General features: G+C 56.2%; 1 protein-coding gene across 2 annotated transcripts in view; it reads right to left on the reverse strand.

Moving 5' to 3' along the window:
- ABTB2 (ankyrin repeat and BTB domain containing 2) overlaps positions 1-20,730 on the reverse strand; it is a 170,158-nt gene that overhangs the window by 13,677 nt on the left and 135,751 nt on the right. For both annotated transcript variants that reach the window (XM_087854740.1, XM_045808515.2), the window contains exons 4-7: positions 4,804-4,956; positions 3,328-3,493; positions 592-681; positions 85-186 (exon numbers count right to left, since the gene is read on the reverse strand). In XM_087854740.1, the coding sequence (XP_087710866.1) occupies positions 85-186; positions 592-681; positions 3,328-3,493; positions 4,804-4,956 (511 nt within the window). The remainder of the gene's footprint in view (positions 1-84; positions 187-591; positions 682-3,327; positions 3,494-4,803; positions 4,957-20,730) is intronic.

The raw sequence follows: 20,730 nt of genomic DNA on the forward strand, positions 1-20,730 counted from the left end.
CTGATTCCAGGCGGCCGCTCGCCTGGGTCAGGCACGGCTACGTTCGGGGCCCAGCCCGCCTGGCGAGCGAGGGCAGGGGCTCACCTGCACCACGGAGATGTGTCCGTGCAGCACGGCGAACGTCAGTGAGGTCCAGTGCCGGCTATCGGGGTGGATGGAGGGGTGCCTGGGAGAGTTGCTCGGAACCTGGAAAACGCCACAAAGGATCCATTTTTTTGGGTGAGTGCTGTTCCCAGGCAGGTGATGCAGGCACCTGAGTGAGAGGGGCATGCTGCAGGGGCGGTGACTAGGAGCCTATTCGAGTGCTTTCTGTTGCACTGGTCACGTCTGCATGGCGCACCCATAGCCCAGCTCAGCAGGATGGCCAGTGAGCGCTGCCTGCCCTGGGGAGAGACACGGCCGCGGACGAGGCCAGAACAGGGCTGTGCCCATTCTCTCCGCTCAGCTCCTCACTCTTGGGCCGGAAGCCCACGTGGGAGGAGAAGCGCTCTTGGCTCACGCTCATCTCCATGCATCTGTATTCCCGTTCCTCCGAAACGCTGCACCCAGCGTGGCTGCTGGACCCCGTGGGGCGCTCCTTGCTGGGCTCACCTGGATGTCCAAGTTCGCTCCCGCATCAATCAGCATCTGGACCATGGCTTCGTCCCCGGCGGCGCAGGCGTACATCAGCGGCGTCAGACCCTACGGGAATCGAAGGCCGACGCTAAACCACCTGGGAACGGACGCAGCCGCGTACTCCACAGGCCTCTGTCCCGGAAACCACAGTTGGTCTGCTGGACTCAGCTGCTCACCCCGAGCAGTCCGGCGTCGTGGCTCGACCTCCTGCCCCTTCCCGGCCCTCTGGACACACACCCCGTGAGGCGTGGGTCAAGAGCACAGGCCCCGAAGCCAGACCGGGACGCAGAGGCCACCTCTGCCATGGGGAGCTGTAAACCGTGTCCAGGTCACTCATCTCTGTGCCTCAGTTTCTTCTTTAAAATGAGAACAACAACAGCATCTAGCTCAGACGGTTGTCGTAAAGACGACGAGTGACCGTGTCTAAAGTGCTTAGTACAGAGGCAGCTGACCTCCAGAGCTAGGGAGGCACAAGAGTGCAAGGAGCCCGCCCCGCCCCGGCGACATACCGTATCCGAGCCCGCCCCCCGCCTGGGCACTAAATCGCCGCGTGACGTGATCGGCGTGCAACGTCTCATTGAGTCACCGTAACATCCCCGTTAGGGAGGCTCTATTATTATCCCCACGGGACAGACGAGGAGCAGAGAGGCCCAAGGCCAGGCCACACAAGGAGGAGGAAGAACTCACACGGGACCCCGGGGCCACCTGAGCCATGTAGCCCCCCTCCCCCGGAGGCAGCTCACAGAGTGCGGACAGGCGTCTGACTCGGACCTCTCATGCTACCGAGCAAGTCAGAGCTTTTCCGAAAGCGGAGGCCCAGTCCCTCCCCGAGTCTAGGTGGACGGCTTGCAGGGCTGCCTCCTGGCTGGGACTCTTCCTCCGGGGCCAGTCATAGCAAAGGCAGCCGTGGAAAGTGTTATTTCACAGCTGGGTCCTGGCGAGCGCGTGTCTGGAGCCCCGCGATGTTATTTATTAGGTTATTTGTGTGTAGACAAGATCTCCTTACCTCATAAATCCTTGCCTAGTGCCCAGAGATAAAGAAATGGCCTGACATTAATCACGGGCGAGAGAGCTGTTTACCCACAGATCGTCCTATAAATACCAAGGCCGAGGGCACAAACAGGCTGGAGCGTTCAGAGGAGGGAGGCTCTGGCTTGGTTTCAGCCTCCTCCGCGCTTGCTCGACTTTGCTCCCCACGCGTCTGTACACGGTCCAGCGTTTCCATCGGCTAGGAGTCTTGGGAGAAGACACTACTTTTCTGTATCCGCCCTACCCCCACTCCAGGTCCACAGGGAGGGTAAAGCAAGAAGGGCTGATGAACAGAGCTCACGGCTAATCGTGGCTGTCCTCACGTGGACAGCGAAACCCAGAAGGAACACTCACTAAGCCTTTATTGTGCGCCAGATGCAGCAGTGTCCCCGATCCCTACAGGGCAGGGACTGCTGTCCCCCTTTGATGGAAGCGAGGAAAGTGACCCTCAGGGAGGTGGAGCAGCTTGTCCAAGATGCCATGGCTATGACAGGGCGCATGGCCCTGGGCCTCACCCCGGTGCCCCGAGCGGGGAGAGGACGCCGCAGGATGAAAGCCCCCGCAAGGCCCAGGGACCTGCCCTGACAGTGGCACCCCAAGGAGATCTGGCACCCAGCCTGTGGCCTCCCTGCTGCCCTGCCTCGGCCCCATGGCCCAGCACACGCCCTGACTGTCCCACCTCTGTGCCCCTGCTCTGGGTCATCTCCTCTCCCTGGAGTGCCTGCCCCACCGCTCTCAGCTTCATCCCCACCCGCCCCCACCAGAGGCCACGTCCCCAGCCGTTCTGCTTGATCCGTCACCTGTCCAGGTCCACCTGGCACTTCAGCACTTCCCTGTCCCGTGCTGGCATCTCACGGGACAGCATTCCACCCAAGCCCTCTGCTGTCACGGAGCCTTCCCCCCGTCTGTGTGGCCTTCCAAACCACAGTGCCATCACCTATGCGGCGAGGACGCACAAAGTGGCATCAGACGAACAAACCAGACAGTCCATAGTGGTGAAGAGCCTGGAGTCAGACTGCTTCTAACCCCAGTTCTGCTCTGTACTAGCCTGTGACCTCAGGTAAGCCAACTTCTCTGTACCTCAGTTTTCCTCATCTATAAAATGGGGATAATAATAGTATGACATCCTAGAGCCACTGTCAAGACTGAATGAGTTCATCTGGGCAAAGAGCTTTGACCAGTGCCTGGAACATAGCAGTGCTCTATAAATGTTAGCTCTTCACGGCAAAAACAATAAGCAAAGCAAACAAAATCCCTCAAATTCTATCTAAAACTGTAAATCACTTCCAATGCTTCCTTTTCCAGCTTCATTTTACTCTCTAGCGCTTTTCGCGGACGTTCTCTGTGTTTTACGTTTCTATTTCTTAGCACGTGTTTCCCCGACTAGAATGTTAATTCCACGAAGGCAATGGGTTCTGTGGCCCCGGTACAGAGTAGGCCCACGAGGCGCCCAGGGCACACACCCCAGCGCTTAGCACTCACAGCTGGAAATCCTGCTGGGGCTCCTCCGGCTTCTTCCCAGCCCGGCACCAGCCGGGACAGTCCCCAGCCTTCCAGCCAGTGCAAGCAGAACTCTCCGTGACAAAGGTCTCCCCAGTGGTGCTAGGACTGTGCGACCCCCCTTGCCACGGCGAGCCCCGCCTGTGTCCCCCGCGCCCGGCTAGCAGAGCTCTCCGCACGCACCTGGTCATCCATCGTGTTCACCCCGTCCGGGCCCAGGGCGTCGATGGCCTGGTTGATGAGGTCTGTCCTGCCGCAGTTGAGCATGCGGAAGCCCAGGTCCTGGTTGAATTTTTCGGTGGCCGCTCGGGCGTCCAGCCTCCGGAAGGAGCTGAAACAGCACTCGGGTCTGCACAGACGAGACCGGCGGTGTATGAGCAGGACCGTGTGAACGCCGGGGGCGAGGGCATCGCGCACAAGGAGGCAAGGCGGACGAGGGGCAGGACGACAAGGTGGAGGGGAAGGACGGGGAATTATGGCTCCATCGGCAGCGACTGGCCTTGTCGTGCTCAGTAACATGAGCAGTACAGACTTCTGCTCCTCTACAAACATGTTAAAGCAGAGCGCTGAGCTCTCTGGAGCTGTCCACTGTCGGGAAACGATGTCCCCTCAGAAATAACCCACCAGGGACTCTGCCTGAGCAGGACGCAGCTCCAGCCCGGGCGTGGGCCACGGTGCTCGCCTGTGTGCTTTCTGCAGGGCGAAGGCTGCCCTCGGACTACAGCACGGCCACTGTGGCCCAATTCCAGTTCTTGGCTTACATCCTCTCTCCTCAAGGCTTCCTGAGGAGGCCCAGAAACACCAAACAGATGGTGGAGAGAGGCCCAGAATCCCACTGCCATCCAGCCATCCTACCAACGAGAGTCACAGATTACAAACTGCATCTATGAGACGGCACACCACAGGCTTCCCATAGGGGGCTTCAGCCTGGAGCCCTCGTTGGGCCGAAGTGTGGAAAGTTCATGTCCCAGAATGACATTTGGGAATTTGCCACGGAGACAGAGGAGCCTACAACTGGGGTTGGGGCAAAGAGTATTAAAAAAAAAAAAAAAAAAGGCAAGTCTCTCACAGGATAAGGATAGCCATGGAGAACATTCTCCAGACCGACTTTAGCAGACCAGTCCAATATAAGACGGTCGTGCTGGGAAGAAAGTTAAGAGCCCAGGCTTGGGGCCACGTAGACCTGGGTTCAAATTCAGACCCTTTGCTGAGTATCTGTAGGCAAATTATTACTCCTCCCTGGTCCTCAGTTTCTCCATTTGTAACAGGGGCATTAGAGTCCCTCCTTTTCCAAAGTTCTCATGAGGACCAAGGTGACGCATTATACAAAGGAAGGGCTCAGCCCAGCGCCTACACCAAGGAATAGTTCAGAAAAAATAGTGGCAAATATAGAAACAGAGGAGAGGAAGGACCCGCTTTTGCCGATTACCCCCCAAATATCCCACAGAGCCGGACCAAGTGCGCGTCTGCTCCGTGACCAGTGGCTGCAGAAGATGCACCCAGAAAGCAGCCAAGGTCTGGAAAGTTCAGTCTGACAGGCATGGCACCCACGCAGCATGCCTGGGGAGGGGCCCCTCCCAACCTCCAGGAGAGGGAGGTGTGCAGGGGGCTGGGCGTGGAGCTCGGGCCCCCCAGCCTCACTCGTCCCCAGTTGCGTACTTGAGCTGCCGGGGCTCACAGTCCAGGCCGGGCAGCAGCAGCCGGGCGGCCTGCCGGATGTCGCCGCTGTCCACGGTGAGGCTGCGGCGGTGCTCCGCGTAGGTGATGGCCACGCGCATCCACTCCATCAGTGGCGGCAGCAGCATGAAGGGCCTGGGAGGCAGCAGAGAGAGAGGGTCAGGCTGGGCGGGCGGGGGGTGTTCTGAGAACGGCTACAGAGGCTGGCCACCCCAGAGGCTTCAGGCAATGGGGTGTGGAGGGGGCTTGCTCCTTGTCCTCACAGAGACCCCAATCTGTCCCATTCCACGGACACTGTCATGGGTCAGGACACATTCCCATCATGGGCCACGAGCAGAACCCTAGGGCCTTAGGTGGCCGCCAATGAAAGGAAGGGTTTGCCAGTGTGTCAAATGGGGGACGCCTGTCCTCTCCAAAGAATTCAGATGGGGTCTCTGGGTCTCTCTCTGCAGGAGGGACTGCCTCCTGTGGTAGGGGCATGCGGAGGAAAGCGTCCCACAGACTCAGGCTCCCACCCCAGCTGTGCCCTGAGCAGCCGTGCTCCGTCGCCGCAGACCAGCACAGCTCGAGCCTGTGCCCTGCGTCTGTGAGCTGGGCTGTCGTGAAGCTGAGATGATGAATGGCACGCTAGGCATGCGCAGCTGACGGTCACCCCTTCCTCAACCCGCACCTGGGTGGAGGTGGGCCTTACGTCACTTCCTGTGGCCGGCCAGAGCCGCCTCAGGTTGGCGCTCCACGTCCTACAGGGACCAGTGGTCTCCGGGCCTAACACTAAAAATCCAGGGCCACAGCGACATGGGGCACTAGGGGGAAGCAGGGAGAGACTCTGCGTGGGAAGGCCTCTGAGTTGCCAGCTCCAGGGGGCACCGTTCACAGGGTAGTCCATGTGTCACCAGGGGGCGCCATTCACACGGAATGTGACTAGCGCCCACCGGCATTGAGCAATACCGCCAGCACAGCTGCTCAGGGGCTGTCCTTTCCCTGCCCCAGGCCCTCCCACCCCCATCCCGCCTGATCTGGGGTACAACTGGGGAGGCGGGGTCCGTCCACTATTGAGAGAGGCTTTTCTCCTGTCCTCTATCAGTTCTGGCAAGTCTTCCACCGTGAAGATCTTGGGAGACCACCTCAGTCCAACCCATCTCAGTGCTGGGGGAGGCCCTGACGGCCAGTCTTTGGCTGTGTGACTCAATGGACAACCAGCCTGCTCTGCCCAGAACTTTCCTTGCCCGGTCACAAGGATGAGGCAGCCCTGGCACCCTGCCCCTTGTGGCTGTTGTCTCTAAGGACAGACCGAGTCTGCCTCCCATTCCTGTGTGTGTTCCCCGCCCTCCTGATGCCTGCCACTCCTCCACACCCCACTCCCTCTGACGCCCTGTGCTCCTCGAGCATTAGGCGTCTGCTGTCACCGCCATGTTGCCCCTAGACATGCAGAGAGGTACTGTGACCAGGAAAAGGATCTCTGTTCTCTCTCTTCAGTCACTAAGTCAGTCAACTGGAACCAACGAGAGACCCTCAGATCACTTGTCTCAGATTTCCAAACACTTAGGAAATCGTCAGAACTTTAAGAGCTTCTCTCCTTGAGGGAAAGGATGCTTTTAGTTTTGAACAAACTAAGCAGATGTGATCTTGAAGGTGGTTCATTTGGAAGTAATTCTGATGTTCTGGCTCCATCGTTTCAGAAAACCTATCTGGGTCCAAGTGTACCAATCAGAGTGATGAGGAAGAGTCACGGGTGGGGGAAGCCTGGCTGGTCTTGGCCTTCAAGAGTGCCCTGGACCTCACCCCATTTCCAGTCCTGGCGATCTCCTTCACCAGGACACACCAGACCACCAGGCCCCCGTGGTTCTCAAGCCCACCCTGCCCTCCCTCCCTCTCCAGAGAATGACCTTGCTCCCACCTCTGCCCATCCAGATCCTATTTATCCTTCAAGGCTCAGTTCCAATACCTTCTCTTTCCAGAAGTCCTCCCAGATCCTCTCTCCCCAAAGAAAATAATCTCTTCCTGCTCCAGGATCCCTTAGAACTTGCTCTTCCACCAAAAATGTGTCTCATCTTCCTGACTAGACCCACTGTGCCTCAGAACAGGAACGATGGCCTGCTCATGACTGCGTACTCCCAAGTATGCCCAGCATGGGGCCTGAACACAACAGGTCCTCAATAAACACTGGCCGAATGACTAAAAGTATGGTTGAACATCAGGAACTTGTTATGATATATCTAAGTTTTCACTTCTGGACCAACTCCTTTTTTTTTTTTTCTTAAGATTTTATTTATTTATTTGACAGAGAGAGAGACAGCCAGCGAGAGAGGGAACACAAGCAGGGGGAGTGGGAGAGGAAGAAGCAGGCTCATAGCGGAGGAGCCTGACATGGGGCTCGATCCCAGAACTCTGGGATCACGCCCTGAGCCGAAGGCAGACACTTAACGACTAAGCCACCCAGGCGCCCCCCCAACTCCTGTTTCTTCCCAGAAAAGAATGGCGTACAATTTTCAAGGGCATGGTGCTGACGTGCTAGAGTGGGAAAGCCAGGACTCTATGGGGGGAGCTTATAGAATGTAGGAAGGAAAAACAAGCCATTTGTGAACTCCTCTTCTGTATACAGAGCTTTGATTATAAATACCCATTTGAATTCTCCCCAAATAGTCTTGGATTTTCCAATTCTGACATTGCAAAGCTAGAAGGCGAGCTCAGACACATATTTCTATATATATATCAGTCCTTCTGATCCAAGGGGAAGGCTTTATCTAAACCACCAGCATTGGGATTGAAGTGTAAATGAAAAGATCGTTGGTGGATTTGCCAGGCACTCTTCCCTGTTGTGGCCAACAGCCAAGACCAAGTGCCAAGTATGGACACTGAAGCTCTAAGCAGCATCTCCCAGCTGCACTAGGGGAAATCCAAGAGGGAACTTGGGGAATCACCAAGTCTAATCAGATGGTGTTGTGATTCATTATGCTCCGGGCCTCTTAGAACTCGGCACATGAAAAAATACAGTGTCGATAACCTTGGTGGACAGGTACTAGGGATTGGCTCATTCAGCCTCCATCATCTCATCTTTGTTGGAGACATAAAACGTTGAAAACTACATTTCCCAGACTCCTTTGCAGCTGGAGCTCTGGAGGCAAATTAGGTTTCGCCATTAAGATGCAGCTGCAGATCTGGTAAATAGGTGTGAGACTGAGCCCACCTTTGTGCCCCCTTTGCCTGTTCCTGCTAGCAAGCCAGGTCATGAGACACGAGGTCTGTTTTTCTTTTCTTACCCTTCCAGTGTCCATTTTCTGCCTTCCTGAGTGCTTCAGAGGCAGTGGTAGTGCTACAGAAAGCAACGACAAAGACGTCTCGATTCCGGCTTCAATCCGGGATTGCATTTCCAGGAGATGTCTCAGAGGGAACAGCCCCCCGGCTGGAGGAGTCTGGTAGCATCCTTGGAGGCTCGGCCTTGCAACCTGCTCCTTGAGCTCTTCCAGTGATTCTATTGGCATCTAATTCCCTGCATTAAATCCCTTCCTGCTTAAAATACTTAGAGTGGTTTCCATTTCCTGAATTGAACGCTGACTAGATATTCTCAACATACAGAAATCCTCCAGGGTTAAGAGTGTCCATCTGCCTCTGGGGTCGTGGTTGGCGTCCACCTGTCCACCAACAAGGCAGTGCCAGCCCCCACACGGACCTCTTCAGGCCTTTTTCCCTGGCCTTCCCACCCCTCTGTGAGCCATGGGAAGACAAAATTACAAGCAATTCATGGACTTTCTCAGTAACATCCTTCCCTTGGCCTGTGGGTTCCAGGCTACTACTTCCTTTCTGGTAATTTCATCTAGCCCACTGGACATGCTGAGAAGCTGGCCTGTATTCCTGGACGTTCTGGAAAATCCCCATAAAAATTCCCATCCATACTGGCCACGGCTGCCTCCTACCCGCCCGGTGAGAGGGCTCCAGAGGAGCAAGGCTGGGGATGGCGGACCTCTGCACTGGCCCCAGGGTCTCCTGCTTGTCCCCTTCCAAAGAAAAAAGGCGGTTTCTCTCTTCTGGCCGTTCCTCTAGGCTGAGCTTGGCTACAAGCCTTTCACTGCCAGGGCAGGTATCTGCTGTGCCAGAGGGGGAGGGGGCACAGCTGAAGGAACCCCCTTTGGTCAGCCCCTCTGCCGCCAACACTCCCCCTTGCTGGGTCCAATATCTCTGACTAGCGGTTCTGGAGTGTTTTGGTCTCAGGATCCCCTTTGTACACTTTCAGATTATTGAGGCCTCCAAAGAGGTTTTGTTTAAGTGTGTTATTCTATGGCTATTTACTGTATCAGAAATCAAAACAGAAAATGTTAGGGGTGCCTGGGTGGCTCAGTCAGTTAGCTATCTGCCTTCAGCTCCGGTCATGATCTCGGTCCTGGGACCGAGACCCGAGTCAGGCTCCCTGCAGGGAGCTTGCTTCTCCTTCTGCCTCTGACCCTTCCCCCACGTGCTCTCTCTCTCTCAAATAAATAAGTTCAGAAAATGTTAAAACATGTGAATATGCAAGTTTGCACCCCCCATCAACCTTCAGTGATACTGTCATCACCTGTCACATGGCCTCTGGAAAGCTCCCCTGGACACATGTGAGAAGATGAAAGTGAAAAGGCAAATAACACCTTATTCTTAGGAAAATAATTCTGACCCTGTAGACTCCTAACCATACTTTGAGAATCACTACCTCAAGACAAGGCTGTACTGGGGCTGAGTGTGGGGCTGGGGTTCTGCCTCTGGTGGCACACGGTCTGGCCGGTTCTAGAATACCGTATGATTTACATGCGCCCTCCCAGCCCAGCAAACTGAGGCTCCTACCCCATTCCCTGCAGCACCCTCACTGCAAGAAAGCCCCAGTGTCCTGGAAGCAAGTGAACCGGCTCCACAACCTGGGGCAGATCATTACACTCTGGGCCTGTTGTTCTCTTAAAGAAGGGGTAAGCCAGTGGCTTCTGGATATTTTCCACTGTGAGAACCTCTTCTGCTGCTATTCCACAGACCCCACGTGACAATGGCTGTATCTGCTCTGCAGTGATCAAGAGTGCGGGCTCAGGAGGGAGTCTTCCCGTGCTACTGCCACAAAGTCAGTTGTGGTCCTGTGCACCTGCAGCCTCAGTCGTCCCATCCGTGAGACAGGTATAAGTAAAAGGACCGCCTCGCGAGAAGTACGTATGGAAGTGCTCAGCCCAGCATTTGGCACACGGCAAGTTCTCAATAAAGGTGAACGATTATTACTATGTTAGTATCTGTTGATACAGAAAACACATAAAGCAAAATAGGCTATAGGAATCTGGTCCTATTAAATGCCTCAACTCTAGCTCTTCAAGCGGAGCCGACTCTCCCCTCCCCGGCCCTGCAGCAAGTATAAACATGTAAAGATTGCAAAAGCCTGCCAGCAAACTGCCCATCACCCACTCCATCCCAGCTCATAAAACAGACAGAACAAACGCAACCACTATGTTGAGTGTGATCTGGAAGCTGTTTCTGGCAGCACAGGCTCTCGGCCTTGGCGGTCGCGGGACCTTGCACATGGGAAGGGACAACGACAAGGAACACGGACTCACCAACATGTGACGTGGTGGGGAGGTGGGCACGGAATTATGTCCAGGGACCTGCACCCCCTGCACGCCCCAAATGCTGCCGGTGGCCGAACCCAAAAACCATCACGCTGTGCACACCAGCACACCGGGTGGGGCTGCTGCTGTGACAAACCAAGACGCTTAGAAGGACCACCGACCGGCAGCATTGTCCGTGTGTGCGCCCAACAGCGGCCACAGCCACGTGGGACCGGCTGGGAGCTGCACCAGTGGAAACGGGCCTGCCGCGTGAAGAGGCGGGCGCTGCCTGACCGACTCCTATTTGCTGGGGAGGAAACGGAAACCCCCTGGGGCAAGCGCTCCACCCAAGGTCACGGAGCCGGTTCCGAAGCACCAGGGAGACCGGCCCCACACGTCATGACTCAGTTTCTCCTCGTGTCTCTAAGTTAACCATATCAAGCCACGGGTCTCATAAGGCCCTTCGACAGGACCAGGCCTGCAAAAGCCATTTTTCCCCCTTAAAAAAAAAAATGAAAGAGAATGAACTTCTTAAGGCCTTGGTTTTAAGAGGTCCCTGCAGCCTGGAAAAAAAAATAAACCCAGCCCCACTCAGCAAGCTTATGATTTATTGGGATTACAGCCCTATAAGCAGTGTCTTAACAACATGGAACAGGAAACGACTCTAATTTCCAGCTCAAAGCAGGCTCTGTTCTTCCTCGAGGTGGGCAGCGGCCTCGGGGAGAGGGGCAGGTTGGCAGAGGGGCACAGGCCTGTAACTGGAGGCTGTGTGCCCTAAGCCCTCTGTCCTCCCCCGGCAGGTCCCACCCCTCTGTGCCCACCCACGAGGAGCCAGGTTTGAGCACGCAAGCAGGCCCTGGACGTGCCCCCCGGCTGGGCAGGACCTGGAGACCTGGCCTGAGTTCAGCCCTGGGAAAACCAGGCTGCGGTTTCTTCACTTCCAGCCTTGGCAGGGAGCACAGAGGGCTCCGGGGGCTGGAAGGGTCTGGGGAGGTCCGTGCCGCCTTCGGCTTGCTTGCTCCCTACGAAGAGTGCCCCCTTCCCCAGGAAGCTCAGCCACCCCGCCTGTGAGCACGCTTAGTCCAGGAGAGGAAGCTCACGGCGGCCAGCCAGACGGTCCCCCACCCTCAGCCCTACCTTCAGGTGGGGCCACTGCCAAGCACTGGGGTTGCACGGGGCCATCTCCCTGCTGCATCACCCCCTCCTAGCTCCCGTGCCCCTCCCCCCATGCTGTCTGGGCTAGGGCTATAGAGTGGCAGCATCCGGAACCAGCAAAGGGGCCAAGCTTTGCCCGATCGAACAACAGCTCTGTAGGCAAACACGCCTCTGGGAAGGTCAAGGTCAGCTCTACCAGGCCAGCTCTGAGGCCTTCCCATCGGTTGTCTAAGATTTCCGAGAGCCACTGTGGCCTCAAACATTAGCCAAACCATCCATGCGGGAAAAAACCCACCGTGTCCCACTGAAGTCAGATGCTACTCCCAGTACAAAGGAAGCAATTCTAGTCCGGCACATCTTGGGCCAATTAATTTTCTAGAATTGCTTGGTAAACCAGAATGGTTTGGCCCAGCTTGGAGTCCGAGTCGGGTAAGCACCTCCTCTGACCCCCAGGCCTATCTTCTCCAGCAGCCACTCTGCCCCAGCACCTGGAGCTGACCCACGGCAGGATCTCTGCGTGGGGTCAGAGGACTGCTGTCAGAGGCAGAGCTCAGGGCTTGCTGTGGGAGAAATACTCTTTTCTTATTAAAACTCATCTGCTATGGATTAGAGGCCTAAAAAACCTCTACTTGCCCAGATATACATATGGATATAAATTTAGAATATAACCAAGTCATTAGCTGTGAGCAATTTCTCTGCCTCTTCCCAGGGTCTGCCCGTCAGGCCCCGTGGGAGCCTAAAAGTGGGCAGTGGGATGGGAGGTCAATCGGGTGACGACTGGGGCATCTTGGCTTGGCTCCCAAGGCGTGCGGGAATAACAGAAAAACACTAACAATATTTCTAGAGCGGGCTAAGCACCTGGCACTGTTTTAAGCCCCTCATACCTACTGACTCGTTTCATACCGATGTTACGAAGCAGTTCCCCCACACATGGGGAAACTGAGGGCTGGAGAGGCGGACTGCCTTGCCCCAGATCATGCTCCTCGGTAACTGGCAGAACTGGGATGAGGTCTCTGGCTGTGTACCCCAGCCCCCGAGCTCCCACACAGAGCATTCCACTGCCGCCCAGCTGAGGAAGCTGGCCCTGGTCCCCCACTTTCTGAACACTTCCCCGTGTCCCCCATCTTAGGGATGAGGAGTTTTAGGCACAATAACCATATCTTTTGTCACCCAAACTGGCCCACTTTTCAGAGAAAACCAGAATGCTGCTGCCTATCACAATGGGCGGCAAACTGTCTCAGACAAACCAGACATCTGGTCACCCTAGCATGAGGGCCCTCTGTAAGGCACACGGCGGGCTCACGCCGTCCCCCACCCCGAAGCGGCTCTCCGTTCTGCCCCCCAGCACTGCGCCTTCACAGTGCTTACCCGCTCTGCCATCATTTCATTTGTGTGCGAGCCCGCTCTCTCTTCAGACTAGCTCTCTCCAAAGGCAGCGACTTTGCCCATTGACATTCCCACCCCTCAGCACAGGGGCCCACGTTAGAACCGCAGTCTTCGAATCTGTAAATGTGTGGCATGTTTCTCCCTCCTGGCGGCAAAGCCCTCCAGCTGCGACTGTGTTTTCAGGGGTCTGCTCTCACTCCAGAACTCTCTGTGGGGCTCCAGAGTTCTTCCCAGAGGGCTCCATGTGCCATGAAGTCAAGGGCATCTGGCCCAACTCTCTGCAGGCAAATGAGCTCGTGAAATGGGGACCAACTTCATCTTTCATTCTTGGAGGCTTGAGTTGGCTTGGGCATTGGCAAATGGTTGCCTTCAGAAAAAGAAAGTACTTCCCAGATAAAAAGACGACCAGGGGTGCCTGGGTGGCTCAGTCAGTTAAGCGTCTGCTTTTGGCTCGAGTCCTGCATCAGGCTCTCCCTTTGCCCACCCCCACCCCCCGCTGGCTTGTGCTGTCAAATAAATAAAATCTTTTAAAAAAGATTAAAAAAATAAATACAAAGACAACCATTTCACAGGAGACTTTCCGACCCAGGAGCAGTGTCCCGGGGCCGGGCTCCGCCGACTGGGGCGACCTAGGCAGTTGCGGGGCGGGGGGGGGGGGCACGGCGAGGATCTAGGGGAGCCTTCTCGGGGAGGGAAGCAGCAGATGTGCTTCCGCAGATGTCAGCGTGGCGCGGCGCCCCGGTGGAGGGGACACGGCCATCTGTCTTTGGTAACTGGGCCTGCGTCCAGGGTGGCATCTCTGTGGGCAAGACGGCATAGATTCCAGGGGAGCCTGCACACAGGCCACCCCCTCGCCACCCTCTCTGGCCCCACAGGGAGGGCTCTGCGTGCTGCGTCGGGCCCGTTACTCAGGCGCCAACTCCCTGCGCGGTGGCCGGCGGGGGGGGGCAGGCGGCTGGCCCAGCGGGCCCCGGTGGCACTGCTCCCCGCACTCTGGCAGGGAGCGGTGTGGAAGCAGGTCTCTCTCCGCTTGGCTGGGGTGTGGCTGCCTTGGCCTGCCGGCCACGCCTCACCTGCGGAGCTGCCATGTGCGTGAGACCCACCTTCTGCACCTCTGCTCAGCGTCTGGGATGGGTGACGAGAGACCACAAACTCTTTCACCATATGGAAGCCAGACCGGCAAAGGCCTCCAACCTGTTCACACACACAGCGAGGGCCCTTGCACCACCATCAGCCTCTGCCAACGAGGTAGGCTTGGGAGGAGGCTGTGGCTTAGCTGTTCTGCTTATTTGTCTCAGACACCGGGGCGGGGGGGGGGATTCTTTTTTTAGGGTTTCTGGATGGTATTCCTGTTCAGATTCAGCTGAGTATAATCACATAAAAGTTGTCCTTCCCTCCTCCACAGCCTAAAGCAAAAAAGATGACCCGTTCACGCTGTCAGGTAAAGAGTTTCTAGAAACTTCTAGGAGGCGGTAGGGGCATGGGGTTCTTGGGGCCTGACAGAGGCGTCAGGGGGTAATTCCTGATTGGCCTCTAGTGGCTTTGACCCACATCATCAGCATTGGTGAGCCCAGCCAGAGGAACAGGAAAAGATGGTATGGGCTCCCAGGACTGACCTTGCTTTCCACACCCACATCCCAACTGAAGCTTCGAAAAAGACTCTGGCGTGGGCTCCTGGGCAGTAAAGCCACACTGCTACGATTTGGTGAGGGCCTACTATGTGCCGAGCCGGCATGAGGCCACTCTGCAGGGGGGTATAATTATTAGTGTGCGTTTTACGAACGTGGAGACTGAGGCTCTGAGTGCTTGGGATGCAGATCCAAGGTCACAGAGCTAGCCACCGGCAATCTGTTTGGCTTCAAAACGAAAAACAAAAAGATTCTGGGGTCCTTCGTGAGACCAAACTGCCACCCGCAAGGTGTTCTGAGCCCACCACCTGGCTGGAACCCCGGAAGCAGGCAGGGTAGACAAAAGGCTGGCCTCAGGGGCTCACCTAGGCCCCACCCAAACTCCAGCTTCTGCACCTATGGCCTCATCAGCGCTGAAGTCAGCAGGGAACGGGAGGCCGGGCTGGACCCCAGAGCCTCAGGGGTATTCTCCAGACCTCTGGAGAGACTTTCCCTCCCGGATGTCCAATACGAAAGCAGCAAAGTGGGGTAAGTCCCAGGTGGCTGTCCCGTCCCAGGTGGTTGGTCCTGTGGGAGGAGGGGGATCTGTAGAGCTGCATGGCAGGCAAGCAGGAGCGGGCCAGAGATAGACATCATCAGAGCCGCTCTCCTGTCCCCTCAGTGCCTGTGCCGTCAGCAGCTCAGCCCTGAAAGCCACCGTTAAGAAGGCGAGGCCATTCTCTGTAGAACTGGGGCTTCCCAGCACACCCAGGCTCTCCGGGATCCTGGCGATATTGCACACAAAGGGGATTGTGGCTGCCGTGTTACAAAAACACTGCCAGTGAATGAAGCCCCCAGGCCTGGCAGCCCCCTCCCAGTCTTCTTTTCTGTGAGGACCGGTGGCCCCAACAATGCGGCAGGAAGTCAGACGCAACAGGCAGCCCCTAAGGGCACTTGTCAACGGCAGGGCCAGGATCCAGCCTGGTCGCCATCTCCCCATCCCCCGTTATCTGGCTCTGCCACTTTCTTTGTCTGCCCCCAATCCCTGGCTCATTCCTTGTCAGATGCTGGACACATGCCCGCTGTCAGGCTGGCCACCACGAGCCAGTGGGCGCTCGTCTGCCGAGGAAGAGGCCCCAAGTGGTTGAGCGCGGGCCTAAGTCACACTGGGTAGAGGTGGTGCTGCCCAAGAGACCCGGCTCCTGGGGTCTTGCGTCCTCTCTCCTGGGAGCACCCCCGATGGTATGAACACTGTGCTGTTACAATCACGCCTCCCTGCCCGAGCTCCAATCTGCCTCTTCCTAGCTGTGACCTTGGCTGCCCCCTGACCTCTCTACAGCTCAGTCTGCTCATCTGTAAATGGGAACAGTAACAGCTTGCTCCAGGAGCTCTTGTGAAAATCTCTGAGAGCTGTGTACGTCAAGTGCTTTATGGACTGTGAAGTTTGACTAGATGCTTCCAGCCCGTGTGAAATACATCAGGTCATCTCACTCCTCAGCTGGAACCTAGTAACCACAGCCCATGCTGTGGGAGCACTGGGGCTGAACCAGCAAACAAGGGGCCAGGGTACCCCAGGAACGGTGGGGAATGTCTGACTCTCAGTCCGCTTGGTCTTTGAACCAATGGGTGGATGAAATCCAGTTTTTAAAGTTTTCTTCAATCCTTGGGTGGTAGGTTGTGATAAATCTAAAGTTTGTACACATCTTTGTCCACAGCAGTCCTCACTTAGTGCTTTGTGACATCCGGTCTGCTTCACCTTCTGTCCCTCGCCTGGCTCCCCGGCTTCTGTCAGGGCTGAGTTAAAGGAATTAAGGGCAGGGACTGAGGGCGAGTATATGACAGAGAGAGAAAACACACATTTAAAAAAAAAATTATTTGAGAATGAGAGAGAGAGACAGAGAGAGTGAGCAGGGAAAGAGGGAGAGGGGGAGAGAGAGAGAATGTCCAACAGACACCCGGCTGAGTATGGAGCCCGACACGGGGCTTGATCTCACGACCCTGAGATCATGAACTGAGCCGAAGCCAAGAGTTGGCTGCTTAACTGACTGAGCCACCCCGCGCCCCGAGAAAACACGCATTCTGAGTAGATGTGATTTTTTAAAATTCACCATTGTTTCTGGATTATTTATGCATTAAACACGATTTAGTTGTTTTAGGCCTTCCATCAGGTTGACGAAAACAGTAATTACACAGCTAACAGCAGCTACCATGTATGAAAAGCTTACTCCGTGCTAACTCCTCTAAACGTAGGGCCTCCCATGACTGCTGCCAGAGCCTCTGGAAGGATCAAGCCATTTTCCAGTGCAAGCTGAGAAGTTGAGGCCAGAGAAATAAGTCCAAAGTCACCCAGCTTGGAACTGGCAGAGCAGAGACCTCATGCTGCGTCTTTCTGACACCAGAGTCCAGCCTTCAGGCTCTGCATCCTGTTTCATTAACTGAACAAATTGTTAACGGCCTACTACGTGCTGGGCACACAGTGGGAACACGGCTGGTCTATGGTGCTCACATTCTAGAGGGTGGGGAGCGGGGGGCAGACAGGTAAGCAGACAGACAGGTAGCAGCCAGGTATCACCGGGCAGAGGAAGGTGCTCTGGAGGAACGCAGCAGTGGGTAAAGTGACGGGGAAGGACCGGGTGTTGGAGGCACCGGTCACTGCCCATGGCGGACCATAAACAAGCCACTTCAGAAGTTACTGGAGGCGCCAGTCTGGGGAACACAGGGAAACAAGTACTAATTCACCCAATTGCTATTCTGATTTCTTTTACTTCCACTTTGGGTAAGCAGATGGGAATTTAATGCACAGAAAGGGGGAGAGGAAAAGAGAGAAAAGAGCTTAACGTTGCAAATCTTCTTGAAATGGTATTTAAGGGAACCCTAAGTCAGTAGCATCAAGCCCCCACTGCCATCATCTCTATTATTTGATAAGAAAACACTTTCGCAAGCTGAGCAAAAGATTAACGAGCCCACTTCTTCAGACTGAGCACACAGCCTATCCATGGCGCTTCCTATTTATGTAGAGTGCTCGGCTGAGGGGAGACATCCCCCCTTTGCATCTGGAAGGGAACAAAGAGGCGCCTCTCCTCTCTTTGTACCTCACTTGTACGGGGAGTATTTCCCCAGAACTTGGGGGGGTGCCCCGAGGAGGCAGAATCTGGACACAGAGGAGCCAGCAAAGGTGGCTCACTTTACACAGAGGGGAAACTGAGGCTCAGTTGGGAAGCTGGACTTGCCTGGATCCCAGAGCCAGAGGGGCAGGAGCTGGATGTGACCCTCCGGCACCTGTGAGGATGTACTTTCCCACTGGAGAGCCGCTCTAGCCCCACCTCGACTTATTTGCCTAGATACACAGTCAATGAGAACTTGAAAAAACAAAACCCAAATTCTCTCCAACGAATTCTTGTGATTTTAAAATGTAGATCCGGTTTTGTCGTGAAATACACACTTTGAAACCACAAAGTCCTTCTGTGACTCTTGCTGCCCCCTGCCACGCGGCCTGTCCCAGTCTTCCTGGTGGCTGTCCTTTATGGCCCAGTTAAAACCCCAGGCTGCTCGGAGGCCCTCCCCGACCCCACCAGGTTCTGCGAGGTCCCCTGAATGTGGCGGTGGTGAGGGTGACGGAGCATCTTGTGCGCCGGGAGCTGCTCTAAGGGCTCTCGGTATATGAACTCGATCCCCACAATACCCCTGTGAAGAAGAGACGAAGGCACGGAAGCTAAATGACGTGCCCAAGGCCACCAGATCGTCAGCAGCAGAGCTGGGAGCCAGCCGGGCAGGCTGCGCGGCCTGAGGGCCGAGCTTCGCTCCATCAGGTGGCAAGGGTCTGCTGGGTTTGGCTCCTTCTTTGTCTCCGGCCTCCCTCACGAGGCTGGGGACTCCGCCTTCATAACTCTCTTGCATCCCTTCCCCACGGGGCCACAGGAGCCCAGGGAGAAGTGGGTCAAGAAGCAAAGCACTGAAGATGGCACCTGCCCCTTGCGCTCTCCAAACGCTGGCTGCCTCCGTCGGGGCAGGATGGAGTCACGCTACTAGTTGCGTTAGCAGTCATTGGAGTTAGGTTAGTAATACCAGTATTAGTAATAGCAGGAACGCATTAGTCCGATCTTACAGAGACCACTTGAGAACCACATTGTAAGAAACGCCATTCTAGGTCAATGAAGACAGCTTACGCTGCGTGTCAAACATGTGTTTATGAGCATTATAATGAGGAGGGTGGCAGCTGCCATTTAATAAATATATTTTTTTTAATGAGCCAGGCGCTGAGCGCAGGGCTTCGCCACATTATCTCGTTTACTGCCGGTGACCATTGTACCTTCGCCATTTTCCCAACGAGGAAACAGAGGCCCCAAAAGATGAGCTGACCTGCAGCACTGCTTGCTGGAAGACAGCAGAGGGAACAGCTCCAGGGGGACCCGAGAGGCTTGTGGAATCTTCCTCCTCTTGGGCGGGATCTAAAACCACAGGTGTGGACTTCTGGGGGAGTGAGGGGACCCGGAACGGCTGGTGCTCTGGCTGGCTCCACCACTTCTGAATTCTGTTCACACACTTGCTGGAAACTTCTTGACTAGCCTGACATGGAACGGAGCAGCCAAGAGCTGGGCCAGACACACGCCGTCTCCCACCAGGATCTCACCTGGACAAGGGTCTCCTCGTCCGCGCAGGCCCCGGAGCCTCGGCAGGGCTAGCACTCTGGGAACCATATCCTCAGATGACTGTCAAGCCAGCACTTTGGGCCCCTGGTCCCTCTTGAGGCTGTCTGGTGGGGCAGGACCACAGACCAGACGCTCCAGGCCGGGCCGCTGGGATGGGTCTCGGGGGGAATGCCTCTCCTCGCAGCATCAAGGTGAGCAGAGTCGGAAGGGCTGCCTGGCGCCCTCTGCTCCCCTCGCTCTCAGAGGGGTCCGGGCACTGAGTGCGGAAGGCTGGAGTGAGGGCGAAGAAGAAGCCCCCAATCACGGAAAGCACTGAGCTGGAGGACGGGGCCAGGACCCTCCAGCCACAGCTGAGCCCTCTCTTTATCTCGGCCCGCAGGGCCCCGGCTTCCTGCAGCTTCGTCCTGCCCTCCGATTCCTTGCTCCCTACCACAATGCTCCAGTCTGTCTCTGCTAGGGACCGCGTTCTACCCTGCCATGCGGTCTCTGTCCAGTACAAGTGACCCTGTAATTGTAGTAGCCCAGGTCTGGCGTTCACTGTGTCCCAGGTACTGTTCTAGAATGTCAGCAAGGTGAACTCATTTAGATCTCGCACCTCACCAGTGACTGTGAGGACTGCGTGCTGTTGGTCTATAGACCCGAGCTTTGGCGGAACCTGCTGGCCGAAGGCTCTAAAATCACTAAGTGATAAGCCCGGTCTGAAAGGTGCGTGTTTCACTAGCAGTTCCCTCCTCAGACGGGGCTCTGGCAGGCTAGGAAGTCATGACGCCGGACGCTTGCAGGCTCCGTCTCCAGTCAGACTCTGGCTCGCCTCCCACGGTCCTCCTGGCTTAGCATCCTGGGCACCGGCAGCCCCCAAGCCTTCTGAGTGTGCTTCCCTCCAGCAAGGGGTGCTGGGCGAGGCCGGCGAGAGGGAAGAGGCCAGGGCTCCAGAGAACACACCGGTCTGTGGACAAGTGGTCTGCTGTCATTCCTAGGATTCCCAGAGAGTCCTCAAAGGCCCGGCGTCTCGGCCGCCACCGCCGTCAGATCACATACACTTGGGAATGCCGCTTGCTGAGCCCGGGCCCTCCAGCGCCCGAGGCTTTGAAGCAGAAAATTGGTTCACCTCCTGTGTACCTCAGCCCTCTCTGCACCTCAAACTATCTGTCTCCCTCATGTGCTCTGCCTGATGACGCTTTCTTCCAGCAATTTCTGGCGAGCTGGCAGACCTCCCGCCGCTCCTGTGTGTCCACGTCGCTGTCCTCCCCGCTGCCCAGACACCTCGTCCCCCCGAGGATGATGGCCAAGGAGGTCTCTTCCACCCACGATGCTCTTTCGACTAGCTCATCCCTCTGCCTCCAGGCACGACTAGCAAGGACCACACTTAGCCAGATGGCTGTCCATTCTCCTGCAGACCTCGGGGGAAGGCGGCTCCCCCATCTCCATGGGCAACCCTGGATGTCTGACAGCAAGTTCTTTCACTTTTCAAGCTTGGTCTCGGGTGATGACATGCCCTGCAGGGCAGCAGCTGTGACTAAGCCTGTGCTTGAGACCCTGCCTCATGCCTTGCTGACGCCTGCG

Source organism: Ursus americanus, chromosome 24, assembly GCF_024610735.1.
Source record: "Ursus americanus isolate L20-20 chromosome 24, mUrsAme1.1.p, whole genome shotgun sequence".
Lineage (NCBI taxonomy): Eukaryota > Metazoa > Chordata > Mammalia > Carnivora > Ursidae > Ursus > Ursus americanus.